This window comes from Microcaecilia unicolor, chromosome 11 (assembly GCF_901765095.1).
Source record: "Microcaecilia unicolor chromosome 11, aMicUni1.1, whole genome shotgun sequence".
In the NCBI taxonomy this organism is placed as follows: domain Eukaryota; kingdom Metazoa; phylum Chordata; class Amphibia; order Gymnophiona; family Siphonopidae; genus Microcaecilia; species Microcaecilia unicolor.
The window spans coordinates 63332278-63359133 of NC_044041.1; the positions used below are offsets into that span (position 1 = coordinate 63332278).

Genomic DNA, 26856 nt, shown 5'->3' on the forward strand with positions numbered 1-26856 from the left:
TCACTTGTGTAGCTGGCTGTGAGCATGGTGCTTCTTGTTAATGGTTTGATGGGGGGAACCTGGTGGAGGCTGGGCATCAGGAGACCCTGAGAAATATGTATTTCTTGTTTTGGATGAGTATTATCATTGTGCAGTGGGAACCTCCTTGAGGGTTTGTTCTTGGAATCTGGTGGATATTAATTCGCCCATTAAGAGGACGAAGATCTTACAGGAGTTAAAGAAAACGCATGTTCACATGGCCTGTCCTCAGGAAACCCACCTAAATAGTAACATAGTAGATGACGGCAGAAAAAGACCTGCATGGTCTATCCAGTCTGCCCAAGAAGATAAATTCATGTGCTACTTTTTTATTTGTACTGTCCTCTTCAGTGCACAGGCCGTATAAGTCCTATCCCCGCCTCCCAACCACCAGCTCTGGCACAGACCGTATAAGTCTGCCCAGCACTATCCCCACCGCCCAACCACAGCCCCGGCACAGACCCGGGGCTCAGACCGTATATGTCTGCCCAGCACTAGCCCCGCCTCCCAACCACCAGCTCTGCCACCCATTCTAGGCTAAGCTCCTGAGGATCCCTTCCTTCTGCATAAGGAACATCAAAAATTGAAGCATAGTTGGGTGGGAGCAGTACATTACTCATCACATAGTGCAGGGATGGCAGTCTTGATAAGTAAATCAATATAAATACCATATCAGATTCATAAGGTGCTGGTGGGATGGGAGGGCAGATATATGTTGGTTCAGTTCACTGTTCAGAGCTCAGAGCTGGTCATTCTTAATGTCTATGCCTCTGTTTTTGCCCTTTCCTTTTTTCAAACACTAACTAAAGCTATGGCAGTGTGTCTACATTTGCCTCTTTTACTACTACTACTATTAAACATTTCTATAGCGCTACTAGACTTACGCAGCGCTGTACAAATTAACATGAAAAGACAGTCCCTGCTCAACAGAGCTTACAATCTAAATTTAGTTCTGGTGGATTTTAATATTGCAGTGGATCCTTTGGTGGATAGAAAGTGTGGAGGGGACCATGTTGATCTTAGACCCAGAGCCTTCAATAGTTTTGCAAAGTCTTAGATCTGGTGGACCTTGGTGGATTTTTCACCCTTTAGATAAAGATTTTACCCATATTTCTAGGGCGCACTCAATCATGTCCTATTATATTTTTGTGACATACCCCCCCCCCATTTCCATAAGGTTACTGTGGCAAATATAGATCTTCCTACACTCTAAGATCATTGCCTTATGCTAAGGGAAGCATCTGTAGTGCGGATGGGGGAGGGGAGGGAGAGAGGGCTGGGAGGACTATGACAAAAATTAACAGGGGCTTTATTGTTCTAATAAACTTCTCAATTTAAAAAAAAAAAGTTCCACAAGATAAAGCACAGCAGAGGCTTCACCATCTGTGTTACTCATGGATGCAAAAGTTCAACTCAAGTCTAGCTATAGCAATGCACCAAAAAGAAAACTAGGTAGACTGAAATCTGCCTCACAGTTCTAGCATCATGTTTTGTTTTTTTCCAGTCATAGCTTTTGTAGGGGGTGTACAACCTTAGTCCTTGAGGACTGCAACTCTGTCAGGTTTTATGGATTTCCACAATGAATATGCATGAGCTCTATTTCATACAATGGAGGCAGTACATGCAAATAGAGCTCATGCATATTCATTGTGGAAATCATGAAAACTCAAATGGGTTGCAGCCCTTGAGGAAGAGATTGTGCAACTCTGGTTTAGGGACACAATGAATTTGGGACAATATCCACAATATGTTACTGTAGATAGATTGAGATTGATCCGTCTTGCACAAATATCTTTGTGATCTCAGTGGACTGCAGTAACAGCTTAGTGATTAGAGAAGAGAGTTGCATATCTGAAAAGTCACTGTTTAAATCCCCTCTTTTTTCCCCCAACATTTGGTAGATCACTTCACATCCCCCCCACCCCCCCACAGATTATAAACTCATTGGGCAGGAACTCTCTCTTATACCTAAGTGTATCTGATCTTCAGCTCAGATTTAGAAATAAAATCCTAATTAAATTCTACCATTTGATTCACAAGGTCCTGTATCTGTTTTGTATGAAGAAGTACAACCCCTTTTGGTTTTAAACTTGCTGCCTGGTATTCAGTTTAGAGACTGGGATTAATGCTTCCCTCTTTATTTTTGCCACACCTTCCCTTTCTTTCTATTAAAATTTCCCTTCTGTTATCTCTCTTCTAAACTTCAGGTGCTCAAGTAGAAATTGTGGTGAAATGGTGAATTTTCCACCATATATGAATTATAAGACTATTTTTTTGAAGTGTATTTCTCTAGTTTGGCCAGCAGGTGCTGCGTGTTTTGTGTTTAAAGCTGTTACAGAGAAATGACTGTTCCTCCTTTAGTCTGGCACAGTAACCTGCAGTGATGTGGCCAGCTACTTTTAAAAAGTGCTGTTCTGGGCTCTGATTGGCCTAGGAGCTCAAATTCAGCCAGGATGTACTGGCTTTTTTCCCGGTCTCTGTTTGGAAGTAGAGAGAAAAAGACCTCTTTTCTGAGACCCTCTGAGCAGTTATATTCTGTAACCTGTGAGCAACTATATTTCCTGTACTTCACAGGCACTATCCAGGTAGTGATAAAAACATTTAGTTTTATAATTGATCCTTATTCAGTTACCTGTTATTTTACATCTGTTTTTATAGTTCACTGTTCAATATTTTTATGAAAACAAACAATTGTTTATTGGTCTGCTTGTCCGGCCTGACTACGAATCCTGGTGGTTTGTGTGTTGTGTCTACGAGTGCTTTCTAAGAACTGTGGGACCACTGGGAGTGTGGCCCCCAGTAGTCTAGAAATCACTGGGGATAACTTTAGTCTAGAAATCACTGGGATAACTTGAGAGCAGGAGACTTGCCCAGAGGCGGTTGGGACCCAGTCGGTGGAAGGAGAATGCTAGTGTAGAGCAGAAGCGGCAGGTGCAGGCGAACCACAGCTCTGCTGGGGATAGACCCTCTAAGTGGCTGCGGGGTTAGCCGCAAGTGAGTGCTACGCATTCTGTGACAGATATTCATAAGGGTAATATCCACTTCAATTTAAAAATTAAGTCAACTGAATTTTGAGCCAGCTTAAGTTGGACTGCTGAATACAATCTAGATGGCACTGAAAATTAGTGCTATCTGGCTAAACCCCCCCCCCCCCCCCCACATACCTGCTTACCTTTGGACAGAAAGCAGCCTCAAACCTTAGGGCAAACAGCCTTGAGAAAGCATAAATTGTTCGAAAGATGGACCATTCCTGTTTTTAAAGTTCCAAACCCTTAATTCTCCTTGAACACTTCTCAGAAGTACTTTGCCTTCTTGGTATGCAAGATGCTGGCACACTATGGATTTATATAATGACGTTTTCTTTTTTTAACCTCAGAGGGGTGGGTGTGAGAGGAAGGAGCTTGTCTGCCGTTTCTGAGAATAACCATGAGTACAGAATATCTAGCACTACAGAAAGATCTGGATAAAATGAGTTGTGATTCTTGAAATATATTTTATTGATTTCAACTTGTCTTCTAAAGTGAATTCACCAAAATCTGTAGTTTTTACATTTTGGTATCTCAGAACTGCAGTTTCTGGTCCTTTGGAGAATTGGAGTTGGATCTCTGAAGTAACAACTGAGTAGGTGACTCATCTTCACAAGTCCTGCTCCTCTTAGGCTCATGGAGTAGGAGTTTCAAGATCAAAGAAAAAGCCATCAGCATAGCATTAAAAATCCCAAGGGGAGGGATTTTTTTTTGTATTTCTTTTAAAGATAATTAAATTATGAATGCTGATGAGAAATGAACGGACAGTAGCCAGTGTTGAAGCCTTGATGAACATTATTGCACACCCATTTTACACTAATTCAGTGTATCTAATTTAAGAACTTACAATAAAAATATCTACCTTTAATATGAAAATGTTTTCAAACATACTATTTCATACAATTGTATCTAAATAATTTTTATCATAGTACTACTATACATCCAGGGCTCAAGATATTAAAAATGGAGAACAGTCCTCAAAAGAATTTGTAGGAAGCAGGAGGGATAGAGGACTTAATCAGGTTATTTAAACAAGAAATGAATCCTTTATGGTCCCTTCGTCAATCAGAGGTAGTACTAGTGCTTGAGATAAGCCTAATAGGAGTGGCAGAGAGAAGGTATTGGGTTAAGGCACAATGATGGAAAGATTGGTAGGGCTAGGAATTAGATTAAGGCACAATTAAGGGGGCAGGATAGGGTAGTAGAAGTGGTAGGGATAAGCAGAGGATTAGGAAGAGAGCAGGATAGGTCTGGGGGCATAGGATTAGTGTTAGGAGCAGACTTTCTCTGAAGCCTGCAATGCTTAGTGTTCCAGTGAGCTCAGAAAGAGGGTCCCTGCTCCTCCTCTTTCTATCAACTGAACACCAAAAGCATCCTTAACCCTCAAGAATGGAGGGAATATTCACATATTCAAGGAACCCAAGCTCTGGGAACCATGTGTGCATATTCATGGGTTCCCTAAACCTCGGAACCCCACCAGGGAGTCAGAAAGCAGACAATTCATCTTATCCTCAGTGCAGCCAAGAGTAACAGCACTATATTAGAGCTCCTCAAGAGCTGAGAGGAATGCCATAGAGACCCTCTTAAATGAGTCAATATCAACACTTCCCCCAACCAACAGAGAAATCTTCTCTAAAGGAAGTGAGTCAGGCTTTGAAGACTTAGCTGAAAGTTCCACAGGCTGAGCAAAGTCCTTGGCAGAGGTCTTGTTCAGGGCCCCAGAGGCTGGTCTCTGGTCAAATGGTACTGCATGCTAATGTTGTAATCCAGTTCCTCCATTTCAGAGGGTAAGGGAATTTCTAGCTCTCCTAGATACAAGGATAGCGCTTCAAAGGAATCCTCCAGCTTTGAAAATGGTGGTCTGAGGAAAAATGAGAGCATTAATCCTAAATAAGCTTCAAGACAGCAGTCACTCTTCTTTCCCTCCTAGACTATCAAAAGTTCTCATATCACCAGCTTCTTATGGATCACAAACTGCTTCTCTTACCCTCTAGCACTGCTACCAACAGGGTTTGTGACACACAGAAAGAGTAATGACTGGGAAGGTGCAGTTAGGACAAGGTTGACAAATATTTTGTATAGGCACAGCCATGGGAGTCCTACTTTAGAAGGCTACATAGTTGAATCCTGTGTCCCCTGCCAAATGCAGGAAACCATGCTGACTTCAGTACCTGCTCTCAGGGTCCAGGTCACAGCAGACAGTAGCCAGTGGGAAGAAGGCAGGAGGACAGTCCTTCGGTACAAACTTCTCCCAAAACAGCTTCACATTTAGGCCAAAGTCCAATGTACGAGGAAGGCAGTCTGGATCAGCATACACCTGCCCAATTATCTACAGGCAAGAGAGAATGGAAGGTCAAAGAGATGAAGAAAATGGTGTGAACAAGTTTTTGGAGAGCAAAACCATCAACTACTATTAGCCATTTAGACTTGAAGATTACTGCTTCCAGCAAAGAGCATAAGGGAATGTTTGATGAAATACTATTTATGTATTTTACCATTAAATTGGGGTTTCACAAGGATCCCCATTATCACTTCTTTTAAATATATATTTACCATTGCTAGATGGGATAGAGGAGTTGGTTTTAATCCATAATTCACATGCAGATGATATTCAAATAATTGTCCCAAGTATATGAGATACTTGACCAGTGTTGTAAAGAAATCCAAAAGGCTTCTTTGGGTTAAGAAAATTAAGACTCAAACCAGCAAGTAATCCTACAATACAAGTTTTGGTTCCCCTAGTAGCAAGCGTATGCAATTTATGCAGTCATCCACTTCCTGTCCACCAAAACAATCATCCCTATAATTCCTACCCCTAGCAAGGACCAAAGTCCCCTGAATCTCTCCATCAATTTCAAACCACAACAAACCTAAGACCTAAGGGAGACTACTCAGCAGAGCTACTCTACTCTACGTCTAAGTCACCAAAATATCCAAAAGACAATTCTCTCACAACACTCAGCCAAAATATTGCCAGTACTAAGCACTAAAATGTCCATTTTTTCCCCTAATGCTAGGTACTTACATTCCAGCCCGATATCAAGAACTACTGAATTCTACATTAGAGGGCCTGCCACAAAAATGCATTTCCTTCTCTACTGTGTAGAATACAAGATAGGAGATGCACGATTCCCAGACCAACAATAAAATCAGACTTCTCAGAAAAAGCTTGATGTAGGAAACTTGGCAAAGTGCTAAAGGAGAAAACAAGAGCATAGCACTGCTAACGAAGCACAAGTGTCAAGTGAACCTGGGAACTGTCTTGGTTCTCTTCTGAACGTTTAAATTATTTTTATCACTATCTAATTAATGGTTTACTTTATATGATATATCATTTAAGGTAAATAAAAATAAAAGCAATTTACACAATAAAACAGGTAAAATATGAGGAAATAAGCAATCAAATACAAACAAAAGGACAGATGAATAGGAGGAAAAAAAAGCAGTTAAACATGAAAGGGCTAGTTACAGAGTCATATATGCTCAAGTAAACAGGGAGTAGAATATGGGAAAGGAAAGGATATAAGTAGGGTCATGGCCGATTTCAAGAGTGTGGGGTGGAGCTAAACCAACCTGTGGAAAAGCCTAGCAGAAATAATGTGCTTTAAAAAAAAAAAAAAAAAAAAAAAAGACTAGTAAAACAGGCCCGTTTCTCACACAAATGAACGGGCGCTAGCAAGATTATCCTCCGAGTTCCAGCTTGACCCCCTCCCTCCCCCCCTCTCATCGCGAGTTCCAGGTCCCCCTCCCTCTCCTCAGAGTTCCAGGCCCCCGCCCCTCCCTCCCTCTCCCTCCGAGTTCCAGGCCCCACTCTCCTCCTCCCCCTCCCCCCTATCTCATTTGGGACGTCTGCAAGCTGACATTGGGGCTCATTTTCAAAGCACTTAGCCTTCCAAAGTTCCATAGGTTTCTATGGAACTTTGGAAGGCTAAGTGCTTTGAAATATGCATTGTGTGTCTGAAAGAACTGTGTTCAATGTCAGATAACCTAGTTTCTTGCAGACAACAATGCATATTTTCAAAGCACTTAGCCTTCCAAGTTCCATAGAAACCTATGGAACTTTGGAAGGCTAAGTGCTTTGAAAATGAGCCCCATAATGAGTCTCATAATGCTCAACACCGTACTGAGCCGCAGCTCTTTTGGTGCACCGCGAAGGCTGTTATGAAAGGAGAGATTATTTCCTATGTCGTAGCAATGCGCAAAAGGGTTGCGGCCAGCATTCTGGAGTTTGCAATGAAGTCTGCGTAAGGCCAAGCGCATTTATATGAATTCTCCCTCAAAAGCTGGCAGGGAGGTGTATACTTCCCGGCAAGTAGCTGTTAACTCCCTGATACATGAGCACAGCTTCAGCTGCTGTACCAGAAATACCGGTTTCATCATTTTGGGAATAGGTTGGGGGGTCTCCTGGCGAGGCTGGTGAAGGCACAGGGGGAGGGAACCGCTCTATCACGGCGTTGCGAGGTAGTCAGGGGGTGATTACAAATCGCCCAGATGCTGTGATACAAATCTTGCAGGATAACTACCAGAACTTGTATAGTGGCAGAGAAAAACCGTCACAGGTAGGGATAGATGATTTCTTGGCCCGGGCAGGGATGCCCAAGCTGTCGGAATTGGCGACTGAGGAACTTGAATCTCCATTACAATTTAAGGAGCTCCAGCAAGTGATCAAGGGGTTGAAATCTTATTCTGCACCTGGAACAGATGAATTTTCGGGGGAGTTTTACAAGATCATGCAATTCTCCCTGGGGGCGCTCTGTTTGAATATCATAAATCGGTCATTCAGGGGGGTACATTTCTGGTCCATGAGAACACGGCGTTGCTATCTCTCTTGCTCAAACCTGGTAGATCAGCGGAAGATCCCGAGTCATATCGGCCTATCTCTTTGATCAATGTAGACATTAAAATTCTGGCGAACATCCTGAATAACAGGCTATTACCGTACATGGCGGATTTGATCAGCCCTTTTCAGGTGGGGTTTATTCCTAAACAACATTCTGTTTGGCACATCCAGAGAATTCTCCTCTCTCTGGCCCAGAGCAAGTATAAGGGGGAGTCTGCAATGTTAGTGAGCTTAGATGCGGCTAAAGCCTTTGACCAGGTGAACTGGAACTATCTTTTTCAGGTGACTGATTGGGTGGGCTTGCCAGAATGGCTTCTGGGAGTGGTTCAGGCGCTTTACTTGGGGCTGGAAGCGCAAACAACAATCAATGAATGTCGGTCTGGGTGTTTTGAGGTACGGAGGGGAACTCGGCAGGAGTGTCCCCTATCCCCCTTCTTGTTTGATATTTCCCTGGAACCTCTGATTCGTTTACTGAATAATTCTCCTGGGGTGCGGGGTATTTCGGTAGGTACAGATGTAGTGGCCCAGACTCCCCCCTTGGCGGTGCTATCTGCGCCGAGAGAGAGTGGAGGAATGGGCCTGTTAAGTATTAGGTATCTTACGATTGCGTGCACGATGCAGCATATCAACAATTGGTTTAGAGGGACGTCTGAGTTTTCCTTAACATCGCTAGAGACCTCTTTTTCCGGGGGTTCACTTTAGCCAGTTACTTCATTCCAGGGGGAGGCTTCCGCAAGATGCATTTCGTCATCACCCATTATTAGACTCGATGAGAGCCACCTGGCGCTGGATATGCAGGAGGCATCACATCTCATCTAAGACTTCCCCACTGCTTTCTATCTGTCATAATCCGGCCTTCCCCCAGGGGTGGGGAATGAGTGTGTTTGGCTCCTGGGCAAAAAAAGGGTATTATATATTTAGCTCAAGTTGTTAATGAGGAGGGTCATATTAGATCGCTCACGGACTTGCAAAAACAATATGGGATCCCCGCTGGGCAATATTTTGCTTACCTTCAGTTACAGCATTACATCTCTACTTTACAGTGGACGGATCTAACAGAAGATGTTTTGGATATTTTAACTGAGGGATACACTCATTGGGCTCGCAACTGTCGGTGCCATTAAAATGTCATTATCAACAGTTGAAAGATACGACGGCTGAGTTGGCTTATGCCAGACTGGCCTCGTGCTGGTCGAATGATCTTGGTTGCGAGGTTTCCCCGGATCAATGTCGTGTATATATAAAAAATTTATATTCGCAACGGCTCTCAATTTTTCAAAGAGAAAAGCTGTATCGGTTCTTGTTACGATTGTACATGTCCCCGCGAAGAGCCTACCTGGCAAAAATTGCAGGGTGTGGGGCTTGCTTGAAATGTGGCAGTGGTATGGCTACCTTGGGGCATATGTTTTGGTCCTGTCCCTTTGTAGACTGTTTTTGGAGGGGCATATTAAGGGCGGTACAATCCATGTGAGGTTGTTCATTGGTTTGGGACCCGCTGCTTCTTTTTCGCTGCTATTCATTTACCTCAGATCCCCCTCTGGGTTTCAAAGGTTTTATTGGGGTGGCCATATTTTTTGGAATTCTATTTTGAAGTCCTGGCTTTCTTCTTCGGGCCCCTCTTTACAATTTTGGAGGACTCAGTTGATTCAACAGATAAGGGTGGACAGATGTGGTGTCAAGCAGTGGGATAGTGTCCCAGGGACCCAGTTCTGGCTATATGGGAGCCACTATGGGTCACTCTGCCCCATAAAGGGAGAAGTTATATTCTGAATTGCTAATCCACTTGTGTGCAGGGAGGGGAGGGGGGGGGGGTAGGGAGAATCAAGTTTATAATAAATGTGGGATATGATTCTGATTTGCAACAAGGTTATGTCCACTTCGAGAGTTTTGGAAGCACTGTTTGTTTGAACTGTGTGTAATGAAGTTATGTCATAAATCTGTTATATTATAATGATGGAGATTTTACTATGATGCCTTGAATAAGGGAGAGTTCGCACTTAGAAGAAGTACTATTTTGATAGGGGGGTCCGGGGTGGGAAATGTAAAACCGGGTGGTATATTCTTTATCCTGTTATTATTCAGTTTGTACTGGTTTCTCTTGTTATAAACGGAACTACTGCTTGTTAATTTCATTGTTCCATCAATAAAAATTGCTGAAACATAAAAATATAACAGATGGAGAACTTTAATCGCCATTTGAATCTTTGTTTGCTTAATTTCCCTGTCTCCTGGGGTTATGCCATTGGATCTTTTAAAGAGATTTTTGATAGAAAATTTTAAATTTTCATTGGAAGCGATGCCTCTTATTAACAAGATATATTATTTGCCTTCAGGATAAAGGAGAAGATTAAAAGGCTGAAATTGACTTATCTATTGATGTGAATAATATTTCAGCAATTTTGGAACAGTCTATATTTGATGCTACAGAGAGTGCTACATTGCTAGTCTCTTGTCTTTCAGCGGTTTTAAAACTTTTTTTTCAAGCATTCTAAAGTTCCTTTTAGAGGACAGAAGATTTGGATTTATCCTGATGTTTCAAAGACTACACCGGAACGTAGAAAGAAGTTTTTATCTATGAGACAAGAAACTTTAAAAACTTGGAGCACCCTTCTTGTTGGCGTTTTCCTCTGTAAGTGCCTGGTCAGGTTTGGAGGGTCTAAAATATACCTTTTATGCTCCGGAGCAGCTTAAGGCTTTTCTTAACATGAAAAAATTAGTCTGATTGTTGTTGGATGTAATAGTAATATTGAGTGGGTGTAAGCCTAACTTAAAAAGTTTACGCCTTGTTTTTTTCCTCCTAAATTGTTATTTTCACACCCCCTGCTAATACTGAGGTCTAATAAAGATTAATGATATTTCCTTTTGGGAGTGTATTCCCTATTATTTTCTTGGTTCTTTTTTTTTCTCCTTTCTGTGTTTCTGTAGCAAGAGTTGTCGTCTTCTGATTACATTTGAAACTGCAATTTAAAAAAATACATTTGTTATCAATTGTAAATCCCAAGATTTTAACAGTTTCTCTCAAAGGAAGAGAGGTACCTTTAATAGAGGGCCCAAAAGAAAGGTGAGATGAATGTGAAGCAAACAAGATGGTCTCTAATTTTATTTATTTCATATTTCTAGCCTGCCTATTAACTAGGAAGGTACAATAAAATATATTCACATTTAGTTGCAACACAGCCAATCTGAGATTAAGCCCAATTTAGAGAAGGAAGACATAGAAGAAGAAAAAAGAATTGTATAAAGTAACTGAATATCATCAGCATAAATGAAAAATGTAAACCCCAGAGTGCTACTCTGGGAACCTATATGTGACCATCTCTGGGAAAAGGTGACTAAAGTCTTCAGAAACAAAAAATAAGGTTTTAATGGATTCTGTTAGAGCAAACAATTTGTAATACAACAGTCCAAACCCCACCCTTTTATGGGCAAAAAATAAAGTTACAGAAGTTCAAACATGTAACTTTTTCAGACTGCCTATGGGGCTATGATATGAAAAAAAAATTGTCCATTCTCAACATTTTGGATCTGCTACTTTAGAGGTGTATTTTCAAAGCACTTAGACTTACATAGTAACCTATGGAAGTTTGTAAGTCTAAGTGCTTTGAAAATGAGCCCCTTAGTCACCTTTTCCCCAGAGATGGTCACATATACAAACTGTTAGACCAGTAAGATTTCCTGAATCTTAAAAAGCCAGATTGAGGGGTCGGTAGGAGGTTTACTTCAGAGGATTTCTCTTACCTCACAGAGAACAATCCCAAAAGAGAAGATGTCCACTTTCTCATCATAACTTTTCCCTGTTGCAGAAACACAAGGTACCAGTTTCAACGTTTGCAGCACAAGAACCCACATGGAATGTCCTCCCACCCCACAGCCTAACCCTCCTCCCTCAACAAAGTACCCCCTTATCTACAGGGTAATTTCCACCAATAACATGCCCTCCTGCCATCCTCGCAAACTAGCCTCCTCTAAAATCATTCCTTCCCTCTCCCCGCCACAGAGCATCCCAATACTACTTTGTCCCCACAGTATAACCTCCACTCAGATTTTGTCCCCCATCACAACGTAACACCTCCTTCTGATCTTCCCGATGCCCCCTCCACATGATATAACCCCCTCCCCTGCAGTAAACAAACATCAACAAACATATAAACACTGCTTTCCCTACATTGCCCTCTATTTCTCTTCCAGTATAAACCCCAGCAACACTGCCCCCTTCCCACAGTATAAAACCCTGTTCACTGCAATACCAATTCAGCAAAGGCTCTCAGGATGGGACCCAAACTGATTGACTGGGTTAGAAGCTGGTTGAGTGGAAGGTGACAAAGAGTGGGGGTAAATGGAGTTCACTCTAAGGAAAAGGGCACTACCAGTGATAGGCTGCAGGGATTAGTTATTGGTCCAGTTGTTTTTAATATTTTTGCGATATTGCCAAAGGGTTGTCTGGTAAGGTTTACCTCCTTGCAGATGATACCAAAATCTTCAGTAGGGCAGTCACTCCAGATAGTGTAGGTAACATGGGGAGGGAACTTGCAAAACTTGAAGTTTGGCAGCTAAGAGTTAGTGCTTAAAAACTAATGTGGGCTGAAAAAAACCCCCAAGGGAGTGGTAGAGTATAGCCGGTAAAGTACTTATGTATATGAAAGAACAGCAGGATTAGGAAGTGATTGTATCTGATTTTAATGTGGCCAAACAGGTAGAAAAGATGACAGCAAAAGCCAGAAGGATGCTTGGATGCATAGGGAGAGGAATGACCAGCAGGAAAAAACAAAACAAAAGGAGGCAATACTGGCAAAACTACCTCTGTACAAAACTCTGGTCAGACCTCATTTAGAGTACTATGTACAATTCTGGTTTCCACACCTTTAAAAAATAAACAGGATGGAGTTGGTCTAGAAGGTAGTTACTGACTTGGTCAATGGTCATCATAAAACATATGGGACAGACTCATGATTAATCTAAGGAAATACTTCTTTATGGAAAGGGTGGTGAATGTGCAAAACACCCTCCAAGCAGAGGAAGTGGAGATGAGGAATTATCTGAATTTATGAGAGCACAGGACAAACGCAGATGATCTCTAATGGAAAGAAAGTGATAGTAGAGATTAATAGTTAATATGGGTGGTATCACAGAATGCTTATCATCCACCTGGGATTATCCCTGCAGCCACTTACGGGGTCTGCCCTCAGCACTGTTCAGGTCCGCCTGCACTGGGCATGTGCTCTACACTAGTACCCTCCTCCCACCGACTGAATCCCAATCACCTCTAGGAGAGTCTCCCACTCAAGTTATCCCTGGTGTTTTCTAGGTTACTGTGGCCACACTCCCAGTGGTCCCATAGTTCCTAGAAAGCACTTACAGACCCAACACACAAAACACCAGGATTCTTAGTCAGTCCAGTCAAGCAGAGTTAATAAACTAAAAAAAGATTTGTCACAAATATAACAGATAAAACAAGTACAGCACATAATAACAGGTAACTGAATATGGATCAATATTAAATTATCTCAATATTTAGTCACCACCTGGATAGTGCCTGAGGCGTACAGGAAATATAGCTGCTCACAGGTTACAGAATATAACTGTTTACAGGATCTCAGTGAAGAGATCTTTCTCTCTCTCTCTGGCTGAGACTGGGGAAAAAGCCAGTACATCCTGGCTGATTTTGAACTCCTGGGCCAATCAGAGCCCAGAACAACATTTCTTAAAATTAGCTGGCCACATCACTGCAGGTTACTTCTTCTGGTGTTAAACTAAAGAAGGAACAGTAATTTTTCCTGTGACAGCTTTAAACATAAACAATGCACCATCTCCTGGAATATTGTCTTTATATGCCATCATTTTCTATATGAATTTGACTGAGAAATGTCTCCCTACAAACCTTCTCCAAGTGGCAAACACTCAAACCCTAACTCCTCCACTCCTCTGACATAACCTGTCCATCATCCTTCCTACCTCCCTCCCACCCTATCTGAATGCTCACCATTTAGCATTTCTGGTGCCATCCAGTAGGGGTTCCCCACAACAGTGTAGCGCTTCTTTCGGACACTTTTTCGTAGGGTGCATTTCTGTCCTGGAGGCCTGTGTGGTGTGGGCTTAGGTTTCTCCTCCACAATCAGCCGAGACAGCCCAAAATCTGCAACCACCACTGTTCCATCCTAGGGAGCAAGGACAGAGAGAGACCATCCGCTGAGACATCCTACAATCTGAACCCAACTGCCTCCTGTCTTATGGAAGAAGTGTAGGGAGAGATACCATTAAAACTACACCCAATCCTATTGAGCAAGAGGAAATAGAACCTGAGCTGAGAAGTGAAGAGGAAAGCATTTGTTGAAAGGAGAAAGACTGAGTACTCAGCCTTCACATGCACTTGAAAGAGCAGCCAAAAAAAAAAAAAAAAAGCTGTTTTACTTTACTAGCTTACCAGTCTAATCAGGCAGTTATGTGAATTTAGATCTCGGTGAATGATCGACATGCTGTGCAAATAAGCCTGAAATCAGAACAAACTAGTGAGCAACAAAAAAGAATAATACTGTCAGAGCAACAGATTATGATAAACTTCTGCCCAGTTTCCTACTAAATCCCCACCTGAACTGAAGTTTTACTTCCATTTCTATACCACAAAACATTATCTGTGTTGTTCCTATATTCAATTGCCTCCTGTACCTCCACTCAGGAACTGTTCACACATCCTCCCACCCTTCACATTTCACTACCTTGGCATGACTGCTCATTCTAGAACATTCCACTGAAAAATATAACTTTCCTGGGCATTATGAATACTTCTGAGATAACAATGTATCACACTTCTCCTCTAGAACCTTGAAAGTTCTCTCTCAGGGCTACTAGTGTAGACCCTGAATTCCACTGGTAGCTCTTTCCTGCTCCATCTCTACTTTAACCATATCTTTTTGCTTTTGTTTTCTTTTTTGGGGGGAGGGGGAAGGGGATCACCCAGTAATAAAAATAGAAAAGGAAAGAAAAAGAAACCGTGAAAATCAAGCTGGAACATAGATTCTCTAGTCCTAGTCAACTTTGACCCTGCAGATTCATGTGCCCTCTGTCTCCCTCCCCTTTGAACCTGGTAGGGTCAGAATAGGAAGGGGGTGGCAGATAGTCACTTACATCAGTGACATCAGGGTATGGAGAGGTAACTTTAGTAGTGAGGTGGGAATTGCTGATGACAGGTGTTAACTCACCATTCCTGAGGCTATGTCTTTGGCAAAGTGAACTTTCTGTAGCCAAGGAACAGGTTCCTGAAAAGAGAAGATCATCACTAGTTGAAGCTTGGAAGAGAATAGGGTGCTAGCAGAAATCAGTTGTTCAGGCTCATTTCACAGTATTTTGGTAGGGGGCCAACAAAGAGGATGATTCATACCATAGCAATGGGAAGAGGGCAACTCAACTCATAGTTCATGGCTAGATGTGAAGGGGATTGACTCATCTTACAGCATTAGAGGAAAGGGTAAAAGAGCTGAGGAGGTAGCTTAGACTTGCCTCACAGGATGGGTTTGGGGGGGGGGGGGTGAGGAAGCTCAGACTCACCTCACTGCGCAGTACATCTTTCAATGTCCCTCCTTCTATGTATTCTGTCAGCAGATTCAATTTCTTCTCCTTGTATAAAACCCCAATGAACCTAAGCACATTGGCATGATCCAGGTTGCGCAAGACCTTCACCTACAGGGGAAGGATAACAGACAGGGATCACTTTTTCATTGTCCAGAAATTGCCTGTTTGAAGGGGTACCTGCCCCAGTCCTGCAATTCAAAATTGATCACAATAAAACAATAAGTCCTCATGAAAATCATTTGTGCTGTAACTCTATCCCTAAAAGCAACTGCAAGCAAAATAAAATGTTTGTGGATATGTTCAGAAAATCCTCCAGGGCCTCATGAATGCACAGGCTGATTTGAAGACGGTTGCACATGTAGTTATTCTTCTCCAGACTGAGCTCTATAGTCGTCTTTATCTTGTATTGCCTGGAAAGTTGTCAGGCAAACAGCAATTACTGCCAAATGCAGTGACCATGGTGGTTTTGAAACAATAATAGGACCAAACTACAAAGACACACATAAACTCTTCTACCTTGTGAACAAACTGTTAGACACCACACCAATTACAAACAACAGCAAAGACATACCAAATGTTGACAACCTTGCGAAATACTTCAAGGAGAAAATTATACAACTACGTCTTAAAATACCCGTCAGCCCAATTGAATACACCACACTTCTAGATTGTCTAGACCCAGAAGACGGAACATACCCAGCAGACAGAATTTGGACCGAATTCGAACTACTATCAGAAGACCTCATCTCTGAAACACTTAAAAGATTTGCCAAATCCCACTGCAAACTGGACACATGGCCGTGCCTAGGGTCTCTGGCGCCCCCCTGCAGACTATCAGTTGGCGCCCCCCCTGCAGATTATCAGTTGGCGGCGGGGGCGGCCCCCCCCCCCGAAAATGATCGCTCACCACTTGCCACACTGACAGGAATTGTCAGCAATATTCTTAGAAACAAATTGCTATACATTGCAAAATAAGATAGCAGATGTAAATTCTCAAAGTGGACATATTCCAAACACTAAAATGAAAATAAAATGATTTTTTTTCTACCTTTGTTGTCTGGGGACTTTCTTTTCTGATCAAGCTGGCCCAGTATCTGATTCTGCTGCTATCTGTCCTCTTAACTCCGTTTCCAGGGCTTCCTTTCCATTTATTTCTTTCCTTTCCTCCTTTCTTCTTCATTTCTGGTCCTCAGCTTCTGCCTATTTTCTTCATCCATGTGCAGTTTTTCTCCTCTCTTCCTTTTCCCTCATTTCATCTCCTTCATCTCTCTTCCCCTCTATGTCCAGCAATTTCTCCTCTCTCCCTGAGCCCTGCCCTCCCAATCCATGCCCATCCATGCTCCTCTGTCACCTGCCCCCTCCATTCATCCCTATCCAGCAATTCCCCTCTCTCCCTGAGCCCTGCCCTGCAATCCATATCCATCCATGCCCATCTGTCCCCTCCATTCATCCCTATCCAGCAATTCCCCTCTCTCCCTGAGCCCTGCCCTCCCAATCCATGCCCATCCATGCTCCTCTGTCCCCTGCCCCCGCCATTCATCCCCTTTCCAGCAATTCCCCTCTCTCCCTGAGCCCTGCCCTCCCATCCATGCCCATCCATGCTCCTCTGTCACCTGCTCCCTCCATTCATCCCTATCCAGCAATTCCCCTCTCTCCCGAGCCCTGCCCTGCAATCCATATCCATCCATGCCCATCTGTCCCCTCCATTCATCCCTATCCAGCAATTCCCCTCTCTCCCTGAGCCTGCCCTCCCAATCCATGCCATCCATGCTCCTCTGTCCCCTGCCCCCTCCATTCATCCCTTTCCAGCAATTCCCCTCTCTCCCTGAGCCCTGCCCTCCCAATCCATGACCATCCATGCTCCTCTGTCCCCTGCCCCCTCCAATTCATCCTTTTCCAGCAATTCCCCTCGCTCCCTGAGCCCTGCCCCTCCCATCCATGCTCCTCTGTCACCCTCCATTAATCCCTATCCAGCAATTCCCCTCTCTCCCTTCCATGACCCCCCCCTCGCATCCATGCTCCTCTCGCTCCCATGTCCCATCATGTCCCAGTTGGCCTGGCCTGGCCCGCCCTCTTCTCCCCTCCCCCTTCGCATCCATGCTCTCGTCTCTCCCCTGCCCTCCCGCAACACACATCTAAGTATTCACAGGCTGTCAGCATCAGGGCCTCTTCAGATCCAAGTGCTGGCAATCTCTCCCTCCCTCCGTCCTTCTAACCTGGGTCCAGCAGCTCTCCCTTTCTGTCCCCTTGCCTACCTGCCTCAATCGCTGCCAATAGCAACAGCACAGCCATTCATTCAAACAGGCAGCCTTCGGGCCTTCCCTAGGCTGCATCCCGCTTCTGTGGAAACAGAAGTTGCATCAGAGAAAGTAGGGTGCAGCCTAGGGAAGACCCTGAGGTTGCCTGTTTGAATCACTGTGCTGCTGCTACAGTTACTGTTAGTGATCAATGCAAGCAAGGAGCTGCTGGACAGAGGGAGTATGTGGAGAGGGAGAGGCACTACTGGACGGGTCAGGTGAGGGAGGGAGAGAAGAGGGGGAAAGATGCTGGATGACAGACAGACACATTGGACTCGGAGAGGGAGAGCGCTGGAAGAAAGGAAGCGAGTGGGAGATTCTATCCCCAGGGTGGGGGTGTAGGTGGAAGGGAAGAAGAGTGGAGAGATAGGGACACAGAGGAGCAATGCTGGAAAAAGGAGTGGGATAGGGACACAAACGGGTAATGCTGATCACAGGAAGAAGGATAGAAGGGAGATGCTGAATATGGGGAGGGAGTACAGGGACAAGGACAGAGGGGAGATGCTGGACAGGACAGACATGGATGCCAAGAGATGTATGGTGGACATGGAGAGAGAAGAAATGTCCAAAGAACAGGAGATCCTGTAAAGACAGGAAAAAAGACACTGGGACTAAAGAGAATTTTAAAAAATGCTCAGACAACAAAAAGTAAGAAAAAAGTATTTTATTTTGAATTTATTAATTGGAATGTCAGTTTTTGGAAGTTCATATCTCTGATACTTTCAGTTTATTTCTCTAGTATTGCTGTAAATGCAGATTCTAACTTCTCAAGGTTTCCAGTTCAGTTTTTTTTCCTTCATATCTATTACTGATCTGTGGTCCCTTGTTTCATATTTGTTAAAGGTCTTCTGTGCTTTGCAAGTGTGACCAGGGTGTGGTGTTCTGCTAGCATGTAGTTTCTATGTTGAGATCCGAGTGTGATTTTGCACAAGTTTGTGCATAGTGTTTTGCAGTACAGGGATTGTGTGTTGACCTTACTGAGGTGACATCAAAATTTTATTTAATTTTAGTTTTTCTAAAACCATGTTTAATTTGAGGTGCAGGAAGAGCCTGTTGATCTTGCAACTCCCAATCTCATGAGACAGCAAAATCAACAAGCTCTCTGAAAGAGTGAGAGGGCAGACTGACTGAGGGCAGGTAGGAAAAGAGGGAAGACTAGCTGAAGGCAGGTGGGATATGTATGAAAGAGTGATGGAGGAAACAGAGGCTGCAGGCCTGTAATGAGGCTTCAGTATCATCTACACACACTTTTTTCAGTCCACTTAATTTAGCTGCAGCTTCCGGCTAATTGGTGCTGTCCCTCTGCTGCACTGAAACAATGCAAAATGAGGGCTTGAGAAATATTGCAGTATTTTTGCAAATGCAGAAAAGGAATACCACAGCTAACAAAAAACTACTCTTAAATAACTTCTTCCTGTTGTTTCAGTGTACTTATGTGAAAGCAGCTCCTCTCATCTAACGGTTCAGAAAACTAAAATGAGAAACCGTCTGTATCTGGAAAGTGATTCATCCAAAAATGCCCAAATGTTGCGCAAAAGCAAACATGTGTACCTATATTTCAATATGTTTTAAGATAGTACACACTTTGTGGCTGTGGTTACATTCCTTGCATGTTCTGAAAACGTGTTCTGTGTCATTCCTATGTGCTATTTATTTTTAGATTTCATTTGGTATGTGCGCAGAAAAGGTGCCTTGGTTCATCGGGGCCCATTTATTAAAAAAAAAAAAAGAAAAAGAAACCCTAGATAAAAACCAACTCTTTACCAATTAGATTTCTTGTTTCATTTTCCCAGAGAAAGATGAAACTGATTGGTCACTATGGGCAACTTTTGCAGATTTCCTCCTGCCTGTAACTGGGTTTCTAGAATGCAACACTGGAGAACAAAAGTGAATGGAAGTCAGTTTTCCAGAAGTTGGTGCCAGTTCCTTTATCTTTACGGCACCACAGTTCCTTTGGGTTCAGTACAGTCCAGTATGCGGCAGCCTTGTACACTAGATGGCTCCTTTATGAACGATGTTGGCAAAGGCTGCCATTGGTCATCTAGTTTAATTCTGGACTTGGACTGCAGCTGTTTTTATTTTCTCAATCTTATGCTGGTTGGGAGTATTTAAAGTGGTAGGATTATATTTGTTATACTGAGACGATAAACAATGGGTCTTTTCAGCATTTAATTTCAAGTGGAAAGAATGGGCCCATTTGTCCATTGTGGTCAGACCAAGAGTGGCTTGATTGGTAATTTCATCCAAATTCTTACTAAATGGTATATATATTGTTACATCATCTGCGTAAATATAAGGATTTAAACCTAACCTGGATAGGGCATTGGCTAGTGGGGCCATCATTATATTAAACAATTGGGGAACAGTGGTGATCCCTGAGGGACTCCGCAAACTGCATTCCATGAAAAAGATAAAGTTGAGTTCATTTTTACTCGATAAGATCTAAATGAAAGAAAACCCTTAAACCATTCCAGTACAGTTCCACCAATTCTGAAATAGTCCAAAAGGTGTAACAGGATGTTATGATCAATCATGTCAAATGCGCTGGACATATCAAATTGCATAAGGAGTATGCTCTTACCAGTAGCAGTTAGTTGTTTAAACTTGGATATAAGGGTAATCAATACCGTTTCAGTACTATATAAAGATCGGAAACCGGATTGTGAATCATGTAAGATGGAAAATTTGTCCAAGTACTCTACAAGTTGTTTAGCTACCATGCTCTCCATTAATTTTACTATCAAAAGGTATGGAAGCAATTGGGCAATAGTTAGTAATGTCACTTGATTTTTTTCTTATTGTCCTTAGGAATGGGGGTAAGGCATATATTTCCATAATTTTTTGGGAAGAAACCAGGTTTAAGCATAAAGTTTAAGCAAGATATGAGGTCTTGGATGAAGCAGGGAGGGGCGGACTTCAGTAGGTAATTAGGACATGTATCTAATTTGCAGAAGGAGTTTGAGAATTTAGAAATAGCTTTGGTGATTTGTTCAATGGAGACAGGAGCGAAATGCAGCCAAATACAATCTGCTGGGTGGTCTTCGGAGATAGACTGAAGGTGATTAAGGAAGCCATCAATGTCATAGTTTTGTAGAGAGAGGGAGTTGCGTAATTTCTGAATTTTTTCTTTGAAGTAGCTGACCAGTGAATCCACTGACGGGGAAACTGAACTTGTAGAGGTGACCAAATTTGTTTCAAGAAGATTGTTGACAATTTGGAATAATTACTTCAGATTTGAATAATCATAACCGATTTTTGATTTGTAATATAGCTTTTGTGCTTGTTTTGTAGCATATTTATATTTTCTAAGGGCTAGTTTCCATTCTGTGAGGGTTGTTCATTTTTACTTTTTTCCATTTACGTTCCATTTTTCTGGTTAGTGATTTTAAGGACTTTAGTTCTTCATTATACCAAGGTGTAGTGTTTAATCTTTTTACTCCTTGCTTTTTAAAGGGGCTAGTTCATCTAAAATATTATTGCATCTTTTATCCCACTCAACAAGTGATTAGAGTTCGCATTAGTAGACCACTTGTTGTCATACAGTTTGGACCAGAACTCAGTAGGATCTATTCTGCCTCTTGAGGTAATTGTTGTGTGTTGTTGTATACTGTGAGAACCTTTCTTTAACCATAACATTGATAAATTTAGTTTAAAATGATCAGACCATGGGACTTCAGACCAGCAGGCGTCTTTTACTTTGAAATTCCGTTCTGGGAATATTCTGATGGAGCAAAGTCCAGTGTATGACCTTTTATGTGAGTAGGTTCTAAGATGGGCCATGGAAAGTCCCATGAGAGAAAAAAAAATCCTTGCACTCTTGTGTTGATGGGGAATTTAAGTTTTCAAGGTGTAGGTTAATATCACCTAGAATGAGTAAGTTGGAGTTGGATATACTCATATTAGAAATGAAGTCAGTGAGGATGGGGAACGATTCATTCCAGTTTCCAGGTGGCCTATAAAACATGATACAAGACAAGTGATCTTGAAGGGATTTTTCTTGAATACTTACTGATGCAATTTCAAGTTTGGGGGTGATGATTTCGTCTATGACTTTGATCAGGAAGTTGGAGCGATAGATAATAGCTAAACCTCCTCCTTTTTTATCCTTCTTGATCCTATGTAAGATTTTATAATCCGGAGGACACAGATCAAGTAGAATTGGATCCTTTTGGTTACGGATCCAGGTCTCAGTGATGATGAGTAAGTCAAGATTATCCGAAACAATACAGTCGAAGATTAGTAGATGTTTGTTAACAACGGATCTAGCATTGATGTAACCAATTTTAATGTTCTGGAAGGAAGTCTCCAAGTTGGGATAAATGTCAATTTTAGTGAGAGCTTTGTCCTTGACATGAACTGATTTGTTATAACATTCTTTTAGAGACCATAAATGCTGATCATATTTGGTGATTTTTCCTTTATTATGATGATTATTGGTGAGATGTGATGTTGCTTTACTGGAATGTCTTGATTGGTTTTGAATGATGGTATTTATATTATGACCATTGTATAGTGTGGATGATCATTGATTAATCAATAAAAAGGAGTAGGTGATAAGAAGATATTTTATTGATTCCATATTGAATAAAGAAGTGGGCCATCAGACAGGTCAAAATGGACAGTCACAGGAGAAGGAAACCTCCTCCAAGTTTGCTCGGCGATGGTAATCAACGAACGGCAGAGGAGAAGACAGCAGACACGGCGCTTCCCGCCCAATCACGGTAACAAATCAGATGACAGAGGACCAAAGATAGTTGTCAGCAGTGCAGGGCAATTCAGATGACACGAGGAGAAAATCAGTTGTCAGCAGTGCAGGGCAAATCAGATGACATAGGAGCAGGACAGGTCGGTGATCAGCCGTGCAGTGCAAGGACAGATCGGTGGACAGCCGTGCAGGGCAAATCAGATGACAGGGGAGAAAATCAGTTGTCGGCAGTGCAGGGCAAATCAGTTGTCGGCAGTGCAGGGCAAATCAGATGACAGAGGAGCAGGACGGATTGGCTACCAGCCGTGCAGTGCAAGGATTGATGACAGGGGAGCAAATCAGTTGTCAGCAGTGCAAGGATAGATAACAGGGAAGCAAATCAGTTTTCAGCAGTGCAGGGCAAATCAGATGACAGAGGAGCAAATCAGTTGTCAGCAGTGCAGGGCAAATCAGATGACAGAGGAGCAAATCAGTTGTCAGCAGTGCAGGGCAAATCAGATGACAGAGGAGCAGGACAGATCAGTGGTCAGCCGTGCAGGTTCCTGCCAAATCCTACCAGACTCAGCGATATCAGCCGAACTCTTACCGTAAGCGTCTTCAGGAGGCACTGAGGAGCTAGTTAAGGAGCTGATAAAAGTCAGTGTTTAGCAGTTAAACAAATATTCTGATAGTCAAATGCTCAAGAATTATTGGAGATAGGGTGAAGTCAATTAAGATCTGTTAAGATACAGTGATCTCCTATTCACTGATGAAAGTCATTGTTTAATGGTTCAGAACAACTACTCAGGTAATCAAATACTAAAAATATTTCAGGAGATATAATGGAGACAATAAGAACTGCTAAATGTTAGTAATCTCCTGTTCGGTAATTCAAGACTAATAACACAAATAGTTCTATACTCAAATATTATAGGTGGTGATTAGGAGATAGGATGACTCCAATTAAATAAGAGCTGTTAAAAGTTCAAGTTTTAAGGATTAAATTCCTGCAGCTGCCAGGTGCAGCTCAACGTTAATTCAGGGCCGTAATTCTTCATAGGTGATATTCTGTTAACGAACAGGATCACCGTTTGATCTCCTCTTCTCTCTGCCCTGCTGTCCCTATCCGGCCAACTCCTCAGTCCCACATGCAGAATATAAGTCTTGGCAGGCCTTTTCCTCTCCGAATTACAGGGGAGTTCCAGAAGCTTGATCGTCAATGGCGAGATCTCCTCAACGGTGGTTTACCTTGGGGGGTTGTCTGTTTCCTGACTCCTGGATGGTTGACCGACAGCAGGCCCTCTGGAGCATGAACGTCAGTGATTAGCTTCCCTTGATTGTCTGTGCGGGAAGGGTCGTGTGTTAATTTTCCGTGCGTTAACTCGGCACAGCAAATCCACTCGTTGACCCGTGTAGCGGGCCAACGGTCTGTAGATCCTCGTGGTGCTTCTGAGCGGCTCTCTCTAGGTATGTCAGCCTTGAGGTGCGTCGACGATACTCTGTTTTCCAAAGTCTTTTGCTCGGCTCACCGGTCCTCTTCTCGACCTAGGTTGGCAGCGAATATCCGCCGCAACTCTCCGAGTGGCAACCCAGCACAGCGAATCTACCCGACAGGCCGTACAGCGGCCCAACGGTCTGGAGTCGGGAGCCTTGCCCACCAATCCCTCTGATGAAAATATGGCGAGGATTTTCCGTTATGTTGGGCTAATGGCTCTTTTAGATATTTGGGCTGTTTGTTCGCTGGTCTTGGAGAGGAATGGGACTTCCAGATTTAGGTACATATAACAAGGCTTGTTTACTGAATATATGAGAGATTGGATTTTGGATTTACTGCATTATACCCTTTTAATTATATAAAAAGAAGTTCCTGGTGGCCCCTTGGTGTCTACACATTTGCTCCATGCTCCCTCTAAGTCCCTTCCCAAACAATTAAAATGTAGTATTATACGGAGACCTTTCTGAATCCTTTGGAGGGAGGTAGCAAAGCTATGTAACCAGGATCTGCTAAATTTGGATCTAATTTTCCTTAGAGAAAACATTGATTTTCTTTAGGTATGGCCACAAGTGTTTCTTAGATGGGAGAAAGGGGGTATCACTCGTTTAGAACATTTTAACGGCGCAAGGGAATATTATGTCATTTTCTGACTTTTAAAAGAACGATTTTGCTACACCAGATTTTTAGCATATTGCCAATTACAACATTAAGTAAATTGCCTGCTATGTAAAGGACTAAAATCACGCTACGATAAACCTTATGAGCATGGTTGAAGTCTTCCTCCAATGACAGACTGTCCATTTCTAAATCACATCTGCAACTGACTCAAAAATTGAGGGGGAAACATTATTCCGCTATAGTAAGTAGATGGGAGAGGGATTTAGGTGTTCAGCTGATTACCGATTTTTAAACACTTAGCAGCAGGTATACCGGTTCCAATTCATGCTGCTGGCACGCGTGAATGTCAGCATCGAGTTCTACACTGAGGTTACGCTACTCAAAAACAAGCACAGCATATGGGTGCTCTGAATTCTATTGTTTGTTTTAAATGTCAACAAGCAGATATGACATTTCTTCATGCTGTTTGGAATTGTTCCCCTATACAAGGGTTTTGGAGCAGTGTTCCAGACTATCTAAGGAATATTATTGGTCAGCAAATATCTCTCTCCATTGGGGAGGTTCTACTTGACAAGTACAAAGTGCTGAATCTTCGAGGCAAGGGTACACATGTATTTGTTATGAAAGTCTACATTGTGGGGAAAAAAATGCATTATGCAAAAATGGATTCAGTTTTGGCAATGGTGTATACCAATTTCATAACCTAATGCTGTTGGAATTAAGAGGACTGAATCTTACCTTTAAACATAGAAAGCTGTTCTTATCTATTCAGGAAACTTATATTTAAACTTTGGCTTTTAAAGCAAGAAGTTTCATTTTAAATTGTTTACATTTATAACTGGGAGAAGTGAGATTTCTGGAGGTATAAGAATTCAGCCTCTGAATCTCTATTTGGTATAATCTCAGGCTGGGTGGGTAGGGGAATTACTAATTTCTGGTTTCCTTTATAAAAACAAAAACCATACTTATTCTGTTATATGCAATATGTTATGTTGAATCCGATATGTTTATTTGTTTCTTGTTGCTGCAGTCCTATTGAATAAAACATTACATAGGAAGATTCATTCCAAATAGCAAAAGGAAAAGCATTTCACAGGGTTAGGGTGAGAAATAAGAAAGCCGAGTGTTTTGTAGACACTAGTCTAGCATACAGCACTAGGGGAATGATGCAAAGATTTTCAAGTAAGGTGGTACACCAGAACAACAAGCCTTACAATGCAGTTTATAAATATAAAATTAAACCAGAGACATCTCCATACCTCCCCAGGACATTTCTTTCCGCTCCTCCTCACCCCTATCCAGAGGTCACAACCCAAGTACCCTCTCTTCCAGGCCTCAGCTTCCTCAAATTATCCCAAGGTTAGATATTTCTCTGACTGTCCAAGGCTCCCGTTCTCACCCTCATGTCCCAGGGTCAGATCCTAGTCACCCCACTTCAAAGCCCAGAGACAGGTCTGTGCTTCTGTTCCTCATAGCTGGACATACCTCTGTCAAAAACGTTTTTTGGGTTTCCTCATCACAGCGGATCAGCTCCTTCATTACCATCACTTTGCCACTGGCTCTGTGAGTCACCTGTTCAAACAGAGAATGTTAGAGTTTCCTTCAGAGCAGCAGCCAGAGAAGATACTAGGCATACTGCTAGTCTCAAACCTTGATTGCTTGTCCAAAGAATCCTTTGCCCAGCACCTCTCCGTGGATAAGGTCACAAGGCCGAAATATCTGCTGGGAGCAGCTGGAAGAGCAGCGTAGCGACTCAGAGCGGCTGATATCTCGACTCAATAAGGGCTGTTCCTTTGTGGAGGAGGGTCCAGGTGATTTACTAATGCTGTTACTACGTCTGCATATTAAAGAGAGAATGGTGGAGGAGAAATTTATAGCACCATATCTTCTTCTAACAAAGTGGGACCAAGCAGACATGCAGAGAAATAGTGCAGGAATACAGAGCACACAGAGGGAGAGGTAGTTCTGTAATGCTGGCTTTACAGAGAGAAGGTGCTATACCTGAGGGAACGCCTTCGTAGTGTTCCATCCTGAGAGTCACTTGTTTTCTGGCTAGGAGAAGATACTTCCAGTCCTGGACGCACGGGATCATGTTCTATCAGCAGCTGCAGGGTCTGGCTCATCTGACCAATCAGATCCTCTACCTGAGAATAGACAATATGAAGGCAGGGCATCTCAGGGACAGGAGAAAAAAAAACACACCAGGGCATCAGAAAATATTCCTTCTCCCCTAAAAGAATGATATTTCTGCCCCAAAAACTCCATAAAAGGTAATATAAAAGTAGCATCTGAAAAACCAGCGGCAAAATTTT

General features: G+C 42.6%; 1 protein-coding gene across 1 annotated transcript in view; it reads right to left on the reverse strand.

Annotated features, from left to right (window-relative positions):
• Window positions 1-3494: 3494 nt before the first annotated feature.
• Window positions 3495-26856, reverse strand: part of LIMK2 (LIM domain kinase 2) — a 50038-nt gene continuing 26676 nt past the window's right edge. The window contains exons 7-16 of the mRNA XM_030218746.1: window positions 26546-26688; window positions 26195-26381; window positions 26030-26116; window positions 15427-15558; window positions 15081-15137; window positions 14306-14371; window positions 13865-14039; window positions 11623-11678; window positions 5216-5373; window positions 3495-4905 (exon numbers count right to left, since the gene is read on the reverse strand). Of these exons, the coding sequence (XP_030074606.1) occupies window positions 4755-4905; window positions 5216-5373; window positions 11623-11678; window positions 13865-14039; window positions 14306-14371; window positions 15081-15137; window positions 15427-15558; window positions 26030-26116; window positions 26195-26381; window positions 26546-26688 (1212 nt within the window). The 3' untranslated portion in view covers window positions 3495-4754. The remainder of the gene's footprint in view (window positions 4906-5215; window positions 5374-11622; window positions 11679-13864; window positions 14040-14305; window positions 14372-15080; window positions 15138-15426; window positions 15559-26029; window positions 26117-26194; window positions 26382-26545; window positions 26689-26856) is intronic.